The 12,871-nt window shown below is 36.4% G+C and overlaps 1 protein-coding gene across 7 annotated transcripts in view; it reads right to left on the bottom strand.

Moving 5' to 3' along the window:
- LOC117574242 (low-density lipoprotein receptor-like) overlaps window positions 1-12,789 on the bottom strand; it is a 48,374-nt gene extending 35,585 nt beyond the window's left edge. For 6 of the 7 annotated variants that reach the window (XM_034257963.2, XM_034257957.2, XM_034257956.2 and 3 more), the window contains exons 1-3: window positions 12,620-12,789; window positions 10,611-11,280; window positions 2,631-2,771 (exon numbers count right to left, since the gene is read on the bottom strand). In XM_034257963.2, the coding sequence (XP_034113854.1) occupies window positions 2,631-2,771; window positions 10,611-11,214 (745 nt within the window). In that variant the 5' untranslated portion in view covers window positions 11,215-11,280; window positions 12,620-12,789. Of the gene's footprint in view, window positions 1-76; window positions 216-2,630; window positions 2,772-10,610; window positions 11,281-12,619 lie in introns of those variants that run through there. The other variant, XM_034257961.2, reaches the window with a different exon arrangement.
- Between the last annotated feature and the right edge of the window lie 82 nt (window positions 12,790-12,871).

Here is a 12,871-nt window from a genome sequence, read left to right as displayed (position 1 = left end):
AATATTTGAAATTTTATTATTTACACGACACAAAATAAGAATCCTTTAATTTTTTATTATTTACTTTTCCTCTTACTTTGAAATGCGTTTATTTTTCAAATTTGATATTTTACACTCGACTGTTTTTTGCCGCCTCGGGCTATGCTCCTGTTTGAATGTTTATTTGATAATCGTCCTGTTGCACACACACGTCCGTTTAAATTAAAAGTTCGATGCTAACTGAGTTTTGAGTGCGACGCTGCGAATCTTAAAAATACAAAACGCAGCCAGCATCCGAAAGCATTCGCAAACAGCTTGCACTCAAACTGATAAGAGTTTCTACTCACGAATGCTACACTCTCACTCATACTCTCGCTTCGTTTGGGTTACACTCACTGCTCAATTTGGTGAGTGTATTATACGTTTTTGAGTGAGTTTAGTTTGTATAGGCGAAATTGCTCATACGTAACGTTGTGTAGGAAGAGGTATTTATTATTTAGTGTGCCTTATCAGCCGCAGTCTAGTCATCACTAAGTCAACAACAAACATCTAGAATATGTATTATATATTTGAGCTTTGTGATCTCGAACACTTCATAACAAGCACAATAAAAAAATGTTAATTGTTGACTTTTTTCACTGTATTATTAGCGTAAGTCGCATTAAAAAGAATTCCCCAGTAGATAGTGCTTGTTGTTGATAAGTCGCACAGTACTAGGAAATCCATGGCAATTAGTATATAGACTATTAGATTATATGCACTCTAAGAAGAGTATTTATGTCAAGTTTGAACCGCTTTATTTTACGTCGCAGTGTAGTTCCTAAAATTTAATAAAACCCCTTAAGTCGCAGTAAGAGATAAGTTGTAAAACATATAGAATAACTGGCTGGCTAAAGTGTTTTATCAGCAAAACAATAGTTGACCTCGCGACTTCCCTTCAATTAGTTTGCTATAGACAATAATTTGTCAGCAAATTGTTATCAGATTTACTACGCACTAAATGTTTATTTGTTGTGACCGGAATCCGCGGAATAGTTTAATGTCTTTGTGTGTTGTTATTTGTTTTAATGAAATGAATGTTACAATCTTAATCTGGACTGAGTTTTAAAATAACAATAATAAATTCTTCTTTGGTTCATTATCATTATTTAATATTCGCGTGATATATGACTCACAAATTTCTCCGCTAATCCATTTCATTTCTCCATAATTCAATCTCTTTTTGGATGGTCTGTAACCTCACTGAACCCAACTTCATAAGCGCTCGCAGAACAAACAGTCAGTCTGTACTTAAACGACAATCAAACAAGTTGAGCTTTCCCTTGCTTTCTTAATCTACGTAGTTTTTGTTGTTAAGCTCTTTTGCAGTGCGCGCTTTGAGCGTGATGCAATGGCTTAGTTAGATTGCGCTTGACTTGCCTTAAACACTCGCTAAATAAGACTCAGCTTGTGCTTAGCTCCAGCAAGTGCTCTTGGCCACATGTTTTTTCTGACAACTCCGCTCCGGCTGCGGCTCAATGTTGTTTATGCCCAACACTTGTAATTACAAATTAGTCGCTTAGTTTATCTCAACTCCAGCAAACGTACCGAATTGTAAAACAGAATACACAGAAAAATGCAAAATAAAATGCTTATTTGAGGTGTGCTCAATATTTGCGAGTCACACTGTAGCATAGCAGTGTTTAAGTGGCCACCCTAAAAGTAGGCAACAAAATTTTCAAACTGTTGTCAAATGGCGGCTCAGTCCGTTCATTCAGTGTGAACCAACAAACTTAAATTAAATGCATGGGCTAATAAAATATACTCACAGACACCAACACATACTCACACACTCACACACACACATAAACGCGCGCACCTACACAGACTAAAAATTAAATGAAAATAAATTCGACAGGGCAGTTGGCATTTTGCAGAGGCCCTAACATGACACTAAATAAACAGCCAGTTGTTACTTACCCAACAACGTGGCCAAACAAATAGCCAAACACCAAAACCAATACAAAAGCAAACACACTCGCACACTCACACACACCCAGGCACATTAACACACCGACACAGAGAGAGAGATCCAGAGCGAAAGAGAGAAATACATGAAGCAACTAAGTAAATGGTTAGTTCTGTGACATTTTCTAAATTGAAAAACTACAAATGAATGACAACAGATTAGAGTGAGTGAGTGAGCGCACGTAGCACACACACAGCTGTGTCCATTCATTCAACCCGAATCCCGAGACCAATACTCCAAATCCAGTACTCCTTGACTTTGGCCAGGCATCGGCATCGGCATGCCAGAGACACGAAAAGCGAAAAGAGAGAGATACTATACACAGGCACATCAACAAAAGTTTCATTCAAGAGCCGATGCTAGAGAATCAACATTTCTTTTTGTGAAATGGCCAAAAAAAAAACCTTTGCTTCAAGTGTTTGAAGTTGGGGATTTGAACAAAACTCATTTGTGTAAAAAGAGGCAACAGTTGAAGTGGCAGCTGGCATAAAAACCTCAAACAGTCAAGCCCAGTCGAATCGACTCGAGCTGAGCCTTGAGCTGTGTGCCACAATGAGGCGAGAACTCACCCAAATAAAGAAGAAGAGTCTCATATTGTAAGTTAAGAGTTTGATAAACCATTGTTCGAGTTGCTTTGACTCACCTGGAAACTTGCATTGCTCCCGCTGTTCATCACTCTGATCCTTGCAATCAGCGGCGCCATCACAGACAAATCTCACTGATATGCATTCGCCGCTGTTGCAACGAAATTGCTTCTCCTCACAGTAGTTGGGCATTGAGTTGGCTGCAAGAGAGAAGAGAATACAAAAATCAAATACATATTAATTAATTATGTTGAAATTCTGCGGTTATTTTGTACCCCAAGACTGTAATTAAACAACAAACAGGCCTAATAAAATTCATAACTAACATTTAAGTTGAAAACTTTGGGTCGTTAACAAAGTGAGCCACACAATGCTGCATTAAATTCGTGGGCGGAGGGATGTGGAAAGGGGGAATGTCTGAGGTTGGGATTCCTTCTTGGGAAAGCAACTGCGACAGCGGCAGCGTTGACAAGCTTTAAGCCCTTTTTAAGGCCATGGCAAAACTGACAATAAACAAAAAGTTGTAAATAATAAAGTGGAAGGGTGTATGCGTCTCTTAATGCTTGTGTGTGTGTGTGTGTGTGTCGGTGTGTGTGTATTTGAAAGGGTAAACCGCAAACGAAATATGCGACAAGGTCGGCGCTATAAACAAAAGGGTGAAATTTTTGAAATTAATAAGCAAAATTGTTAGCGTATTTCTGTGTGTGTGCGCTCACTGTGTTTGTGCTCAGGATGAATGGAAGGGGATGGACAGAGGGAGAGGGGGAGGGAGGGGCCGTCAAGTTTTGCAAAAGGGACTCATCAATCGTTTATGGCATTTGCTAAGGGCTTACTGACAAACTCACTTGTAAACAAAATGGCATCAGCCGCATTTCCGCTTAGCTATAAAATGGCTTACGATTCCAGCGGATCTGGCAAAGGTTTAAGAGGTGTCTCCGTGAGTGTGTGTGTGTGTGTGTATAATATGACTTCTCAATTAGCATTAACATCTGTATCAGACTGTGTGTGAGCGTATGCTTCTTGAAGTTCAAAGTTTTGCTAATATGCTACGATTAGGCTGAGAGTTCCGAGAATCGAGTCAATCCGTGTCCCATTTGTCGTTTAATTGTGCGCATTTAACACAAATTGACAATTGCTTAGACAGCATGGCAGACATACGCACGAGTTCATCACACAGTCAGACAGACAGACAGACAGTCATAGGGCACACGCACACATAAACATTTAATTACAATTCGCAGACATGACTAGCATTACTATGTTCGTACTTGCACACACACACACAGAGAGAAGAAGTAAGCACTTCATTATCGTGGGAAATTCTTGGCATGCAGCTACAAAATTAACTTTGCTTAACTTTTCATTTTGATTTATAATTATTACTGCTTTTGAAATTTAAACAGAAATATTTATATACGAATGCGAATTTATTTTGCAAAGGAATTGCAGTAAACTAATTAATTTCGTTAAGTTTTAATAATTTAATAATGTTCGCTGATTCTTACAGGTGTTAAATATTAGTTTTTGCCAAAGTATTGACTTTAAGAGCTTGTGTCAGTTATAAAGCCTTGAATTTTGCAATTGTTAGTTTGAAATATTTATATGTATATTCTATATTCACGAACAAAACTCCACCGTGAGCTTTTCAATTATTTAAAAGAAGCGGGCGAATGTTGGAAAATGGAAAATTTGTTATATACCCTTTAATTGTCAACAAAAGGTAGCTTTTTTGTCAGCAAAATATTTGTTATGTGATTTACAGAGTATCTAAAATTGCAATAAAATTTTCCATTTATTTTGTCTTGATTTCTTTGTGAGAAAAAATCTCAGTTTTAATATGATATGAAAAGAGTTTTGTATATATTGCAATTTATGTGAAAATGTTTGTGTGCGATACAAATATATTTCATTTACTGTTGTCAATGCATGAATCTGGATGTGAGTGCTACGCAATTTGCATTTTAAGTGAGTCGTTTAAACGCTTAATTGAAAGACCTATACAATATCGAGATGCATATTTAGAGAGACACACAAATTGTGTGTCACGTAGTGTGAAAGATATTAGATTTATAATAAAGTATCCCAAATTGGGTTAATCGAGATACTTGAAACTAATTCCGGCGTTGCCTATCTTATGTAAATGTTGTGTATTGTTGTTATACAATTGAAAGGCACACATTTAAAGTTCAATTTGCAGTTTAAAGCTGAAATTCAAATTAATTTCTATGCAAAATATTATATTGTGGTCATTGCATTTCTACGTGAATGAAAAGAGAAAATTTTGATTTAAAACAAAAAATATTTCTCAATTTTCAACTACAATCAATTCCACAAATATTTGCAGTAAAACTCCAATGGGAAATTTTACTTACTCAAGAATTGAATTATGCCTTTTAAAGGCAAAGAATGTGAAATCAAATTATTAACACGTTTGCCATTCTTTCGGTTTATGCTGAATGTCATACATATTTAATTTAGTTGAATTAAAACGAGATATTTAAGTGTATTCAATTCAATTAGAAAATTAAATGCTATTTTTGTGAATATTAAAAATGTTGCTAATTGTACTCGTATTAAAAATTAAGCATTACAAATACTTTTGATAGAAAATTCTGAGTGAACATTGTATACAAAAAAGAAATAAATAATATAAAAGTAGTTACGCCCTTTTTTAAAAATGTTGTTCGTAATGCTCTGAAAGATTTATGACATTTTGATGGCAATTGAAATGATTTAAATTAAGATTGATATGCAGATATGTAAGTAAAAGTCTGTGAATTGAATTCAAGGTTTCATGGCCTTGAAATCACTCAAACTTTCATTTATCGATTCATTGGATAACATGCCAATGTCGCCCTTATCGACTTGTGTCAGTTGAATAAATTAAATTACTGGACCAATAATTTAACTTAACTTAACACAAACCACAATGCAAAGAAATAGATAAAATCAGAGACGAGCAGGAGGACGAGACCACAGCAAATGGCAGCAAGAACTGACAATTTGATTGACAGAATATCTGATCAGCAGCAGCAACAGCAACAGCAATAGCAACAGCATCAGAGGCGTTGTGTCGGTATTGGCCAATTAAATGCGTGTTGCTAGGTTCATTGAACAGTTTTGCCGGCTCGTAAAGCTCAGAAATCAATCACTGGACGGACCCCTCAGGGCGGATCTGAGTTGCTCCAATGATTCTCTCATGAAAATTCGCACCATTAATTCAATGACAGCATTGTGATGGCACCGACAGAGAGAGAGAGAGAGACAGGGAGAGCGAGGGTGTCCAGGTCAGGGGGCAATAACATGGAATGGTTAACGCAAAAAGGGCGAAATAATAAACAGAAATCAGCGCAAAAGTCAATCAATGGTCAAATCAATATAAATGCTTTATTAATAGATGTCGTTGGCAGCTCACACAGCTCTGAGCTCCTTTTACATTTTTGATTTTATCCCATATTTCTTTGGTGCAACATTGCTCAGCATTTCCTTAGGAACTTCGAGAATTACCTGATAGAATTAGTCATGAAATTTGATAAAAACAATTATGCGAACTTTGCTCCAATCACCAGTTCAAAACACAAAAATTGATAAGCTTAGATTATTATGAGCATTATTCAATAATTTTGCGTGTGGACAGGACTTTATCATAAATTTATTTTTATATACATACATATATATTTTATATTTTTATGGAAACATTACTGATAGCTCGTTAAGCCAACTTTAAGAGATAGCTGTAATTATCAGTACTACATGTTGGTCGATGGAGTCTAATAATTACTACGACCAAGGTTAAACTTGATAGTTGTTATCGATTTTAGTTGCGACTAGTTTTGTTGAATCAGCAGAAAGTATAACCAGAAGCTCTGTTTATCTGTTGTAAACACACTTCTATATAATCTGTTATGATTTCAGGAATAGGGTGCTTCACTTTAGTACGTTATTTTTGCATTATCAATAGTGATTTAGCAATTATTCTAAACTTAGCACAAATTACAGTTATTTCCTGGTAATTTATATTCTTTTATTAATGATTCATATGATTCCCTTTTGTTTTTAAACTTTCATAGAGTCATTATAAATTAATGTTATTTGTTTAGATAATGGCGAAATGACAATTTAATGTATGAAAACATTTGACTAATGGCAATGTTTATTAGTTGCACAAACCCATTTTAGTTGGATACATTTCGTTTTTTTCGCTAGACTCTTCAAATGATTTTCCGCGTTTTATCATTTATCAGTTAATTACGTTAATTTTGTGTGTGTGACTTTTGCGATAATTCCAGCAACTGATAAAACTTTTTTCTGCAATTATGATAAAAAAAAACCTGAAATGTATATAGAGAATAATGGTGTTGTTAGACGTTTTTGAATGCATTCGTAGATTGAAAACTGGCGTCTCTATAATTATTCACAATTTGCGGGTAATTACGTCAAAGATAAATTTAAGAGAAGGCGTGAGTATTTGAGCCGCTCTTAAGTCCGGTCTCTCGCGAGAGTGAAGCAAATGTTTAATTACCGCTGGCGCTTGTTTGAAAAAGCGTTATGAAAGAGCGTGAGAGAGTGCTCGACTCGCAGATACGTTGTAATTTATCTTGCCTCTAAACACTTTGCGGTTGTTTGGCTTTAAGTGTGTCAAGCATGTGAATAGATGAATAGAGAGTCATTATACCCGATTTCCAAGTATTTAAAGACCCCCGGTATAGGGTATGAAAAAGTGGCATGATCGGTGTCGTCATACAAACCAACAATAAACACAGTAATAACAAACACAAAAATAAACAGTTGCTCACATGTTTTTGCCCGATTTGGCTGAACGAAATGAATGAATCATTACTACAGTATTAAGCGTATTCATCAGTTATCCCATTTTTGAATGATCAAATAATGTGCGAGTAATTCATGAATTCAATTCAATCGTCAAAAGTTGCTGCACCACGTCACTAGAAACAATTTGAATGAATTCTAATTAAACGCTGACACGCTCTTTGCATACAATTAGTCTGTGTTTTTAAAAATACAATTTGCATGTGTGGGAAATATGCGTTGTTGCTTTCTATATAGTAGCTAATGTTGCTAAGTCATGCGCATGCTTAAACTGCTTGCCAAAAAAACAAAATCACGCCACCTTTTTACCCCCATTTTGGCGAAATGCGGCCATCGCCGCGAAAACATGGCGTATGCGTAATATTGATGTGAGTACAAATGTATTTACGGACATCTGCTTGTAGCAAATGAGCACACAACAAAAATTGGCGCCTAATTAAGAGAAAGTGCCAATTTGTAACAAATGCTCATTTGAAAATCTTCTCAACATATTGTTTAAATAAATTGGGTATGCTAGACTGTCTTCTTTTAAGCGTTCGATTTATTGTGTCGTAACATTCTCATTTGAATTTAATTAGAATTTTCGTGATTTCATATTCAAGTAATTTGTTTCGTCACACGCGTGTTATCAGGTGTTTTTCCTATTAGATAAGATAATTCGTTTACATACCCGCTACCCACAGGGTAGAAGGGTGTTATAACATTGTAACAGGCAGAATCCTATAACGCTATAAAGAATATCACTTGGTATATTTTCAGTATTTTTGTGGTATATTTTAAAACGATTACCTCACTGTTCTGCTTTTATTTAAAATGGTTATCGGGTATCTCACAGTCGAGCACACTCGACTGTAGCTTTCTTGTTGTTTTTTTTTTTTTTTTGGAGATAAGTATTAGTTCTGTTGTGATAGAATTGTGTAATAAAGATGTGACTAACTTGAATGAAATTTAAATATTTTGGTTACTGATACAATGTATGTATGTGCTTCAACATTGAAATCTTTTAAAGCATAAATACAAATGATTGTTTTGCGGCTAGTTACAAAATTGCCAAATATGTCACAGACATGCTAAGAGGTTGAATTTGAGTTCGTCTGAATGCTTGTGGCTGAAACTCGTAAACAAAATGCTCAAACAATTGCATGTTGCTGCTACTGCTGTTGTTGTTGTTATTGTTGTTGTTGTTACACTTTTTCGGCTTCATCACTGAAAGTTGTTTCAGGTTGTAACCAGTTTATGTGCTCATAATTATACAAAAGGTAAAATGCCTTTGTAATTAAGGCGCAAAACGGAAACAATGCAACCGCCGATGACATGCGGCCAATTACGAGAGTACAGTCTGGCGCAGGACAAGTTTCCAATCAGAATCCGACGCACGTGCAAATTTCTAGCATAATTAGCCAAGTTAATTACAAAAGTCTGGACGAGCGATGAGTTGTTGCGGGCCCTGCTTTTGCCTCTCATGCTCTCGCATGACAGTTTTTATGGCGCTCAGCTCCGGCCAAAACTTGTTTAATTTCGATTTTAAAATAAATCATCGTTGCCTCGAGCTTCAAGCTTCAGCTCCAGCTTCTTGTCCTTCTTCTGATTTTACTGGCAACATTGCCTGGTTGCAGCTTCATTTTTGTTTTTGAATCTGAATCTGACATTCATTAGGCTGTCATGAACGTGCCGAGAACTTCGATTGCGACTGCGGTCCAAATTCGTGAGAGCTACCCAAAAATAGCAGTTGACAATTTTCATTTGGCAATTAGTGGGCCAAAAGCTGCTGTTCGTTCGTTTCCAGTTGCTTCTTCTCATTACGGCAAACCTTCAAATGTTGCTCCCTCTTAGTGGGAAAATTGAAGAAATTGCAAATAATTTTTCCATTGTCAGTCAAAATGTAGTTGATACAATTAACAGCAATATTTGGACTTATCAGTGAACTATTTTTAATGCTGTCGAATGAACTGACAATTGCCATTGCCTTGATTGTCTTGAACTCGTCTATTTTTAAGCTCCATTCATTAGCCACTTGTCACAGTTACATGGCAAATGCATTCTCTTTACACATTTCATTCAGGGAATTATTGAGCTTATGCTCGAGATTATTATGAACATAAGCTTTAAATAACTAATAAACTTTTACCTTAACCTTTGGCCCAAAAATTTCAACATTTTGATGTGTTTTGCTTTAACCCTTTTTCTGTTTCGACATGCTGAAGGTTTTGTTTTCAGTTTAGCGAATATGAATACCAAAGTGAAAAGCTATAAAAAGTATGTATTAAGGCCAAGTTATTAATTAACTTAAACGGTTAGCCAAATGACATAGTTGAAACTGTTTTTCCTGTTAGCCCAATAAATAATATATTATGTCTGTCAATAAATGACTAATTTAATCCAAATTTGGGTAGCAAGTGAATCACTGAAAATAGTTTACAGAATATCAAATGCACTTGTTAGCATTGTAGGCGTTTGCCATATCATATTGCTACCTTGACAATTTCATAACAATCGCATAGTATACTATTATTGTATTGTATTAAATAACTGAGGAAGCTGCAACTCGTTACACACAGTTACTGTAAGTGTCGATCAACGCAGAATCTAGTTGAACATTTAGCTTATTCTCATAAACTATGTTTCATTGCATTTTACTGCATACTCAAACCACTGTGCTGACTTGAAAACGTGCAAAGAGCAACAACTCAACTGAAACTTCAAAAAAAAAAAAGAAAACCAGAAAAAAACGGGAACTTCAGCACAAAAAGAAACCGAAACACTTGTTGCTGTTGCTCTCCGAAGTGGAGTTTTTCGCTCTTTGAGAGCAGATGCCGGCCGGTAGAAGAGGAAGCACACAATGGAAACAGAACAGGCAAGAGATGGAGAGCATTGGACTGCGGCTGCGACTGCGGCTGAGGAAAGTAAAAGGCAAAGAAATGTGATGTTGTGTGGAGTGTGGAATGCGTTTGCCCAATGCATTGGGTTGCCAAGCCGCATTGCCAGTTACTTCGAAAACTAAAACTAAAAACTGGCATAAATAAAATACGAGTCGATGCTTCGCGTCTCGAGCTAGGTGGCATGATCAACACAGCAATGAGAAATTTGACACGCATACGTTTGCCTTTGGTTGCTAAGTCAGCGAATGCTGAGTTTCAATAGAAATTGCATGCATTGTATATTATTTGATAACAAAAGTATGAAATTCATAAACTGCGGGTGGTACTTACATATATCCAGCGCTGTGCCAACCTTGCCGGACACATTTAGAAATTCGAATTCCATGTTAAAGTTGATCGGTTTACTGTTGAAGAGCGATGCACCAATTGAGTTGCCTATGCTGTTGCCCGTGCTTAAACTATTGGCCACGGCAGGTGTGAAACTCTTCAGTTTATCTATCTGCGGACCCAGCGTTGTCATTCGAATCTTTTCTAGCAATGCTGATCCGCTCAGATTTGAGATTATTAGGCTGGCACTGGGAGCCGAGGCTGTAACCTGTGCTGCATTCACGGCGGCAGCATTGCAGAATTTACTGATGCTCAATATGCATGTTATGAAGATGAGGTGAAACGACGAGGTGAAGCTGAAGCTGATCAGCTGCTGGATCCGACTCTGATAGTTGCAGCTGCTGCTGAAGAAGGCGCTAATTTTGTGTGGTTCCTCTTGATGGATGACACTGTTGCTGCTGCTGGAGTTGTTGCTGCTGTTGTTGCTGCTGCTGCTGCTGGAGTTGTTGCTGCTGCTGTTGCTGCTGCTGCTGTTGCTGTTGGCTGCTTCCGATGTTGTTGCTGCTGCTGTTGTGTTTGTAGCTAATACTACGAGCGACGCATCCATTTTACGACTATGTTGTGTAATTTATCAATTTGTATGGATTTTGGTTATGGATTTTGCTTTTAAAAACTGCAAGAAATAAAAATTTTCACTTTAATTTTCACGTTTTTCAAAACACTTTTTTCTTCATTTTTCACACGCACAAAAATGTACAATATAGTATTTTTCATATTATTCAATATTAAATAATAGCATGATGTCTGCCCCGGGCAGCGATGTCAAAGACTGTGTCAGCTGTTTTAGCGGCAACCAACAAATATAAACGAAGAGAGTGCTCGCCAGCGAGATGCCCTGTGACCGAAGCTAGATCACAATATATATTCGAGCCACTTTTTATACATTTATATTCGCTACTTCACTCGTAAAAACACAAAGTGCTTGAACTTAAGATGGCGTCAGTTTTGGAGTTTTGAACCCAAAAAACTTAAGAGCTTGATGAGAAAATATTTAACACAAGAGAGCGAAACAAAAGAAAGAAAAAAAACAATTTGGCGTGAAAGAAAGAACAGAACAGAAAAGAAACAGAAACTCTTGAATATTTATTTCGGCAATTGTATCGAAACTCGGGTGAGCACATAACAAAATGTGAAGAGAATGTCACAAAGCATGAGAAACAAGCGAAACAGCAGAGATAAAAAAGATGAAAAAATATCGTACGATTTTGCAGAAAAACGAACAAAACGAAGATATATAAATATGCTACAGCATGCTGAACTTCAAAATACGCTGCGATGTTTTTTTGGCTTCGTATTGGGAATGTTTGTTTCACAGTAGTGCAGTTTTTTTTAATTAAAAATAAGGAAGTGCAGTAAATGTAAAAACAATACTTTTGGACTTCTAAGTGCATTGTATGCAAAACTGTTATACATATTTATATAGTTATGTAGTGTGGACAAATTTGCATGGAAAGACACCACCGGGGGTCAACTTGAACGGTTTTTGTATCGTGTACAAAGTTAAACCCTAACAGAAACACATGTCATGATGATTGAATTGTAAATGAATAGATCGCATTCATAGCTTCACTGGAAAGTAAGTGATAGATAATTTTTTTTTTTTTTATTTATGTTATCTTCATGAGGTTGTCAAATATGTTTCTTCTTCAGATTATTGGCGCTACCGACACTCGAACTGAAGAGTCATATGATTGTTTAGTTTCACCGCTCGAATTTCTCAATGGATTTTTTTTCGTACATTATAGCGAAAATCTTTGCCGCATACAATTCTAATTTTAGTGAGAAGAGAACAGATAAAAGAAACTTGCGACGTTGACAGAAAACACTAAAAACATTTTCGGCAAAGTTAGCATAAAATGCAAGCGACCTCGAACCACACGTGTTAGCTATTATATATCCGATATATGCCGTACGATTATGAAAGTTTCGCAACTATCTAAATATTTTCATACATTTTCAATTATCACTTAATGATGGACGCATGTATATTCCGTTGTATTATTGTGTGTGTGTTATGGCTCTTTGCAATTTAAACTTTTCTTATTGGTTTTCGGATGTGAAAATACGACGTCTGCGTAACGGCTCGTAATATGCTCAACAACACGACTGCGCGCAAAGCACGACAATTAACGACTGACCGGCCAATGCCAGACGATAGCCGATTGGAGTTCGGCTCGTATCCAAAGTGTGCGCGAACGAATGAT

This window comes from Drosophila albomicans, chromosome 2R (assembly GCF_009650485.2).
Source record: "Drosophila albomicans strain 15112-1751.03 chromosome 2R, ASM965048v2, whole genome shotgun sequence".
In the NCBI taxonomy this organism is placed as follows: domain Eukaryota; kingdom Metazoa; phylum Arthropoda; class Insecta; order Diptera; family Drosophilidae; genus Drosophila; species Drosophila albomicans.
This window is presented reverse-complemented; position numbering and strand designations above follow the sequence as displayed.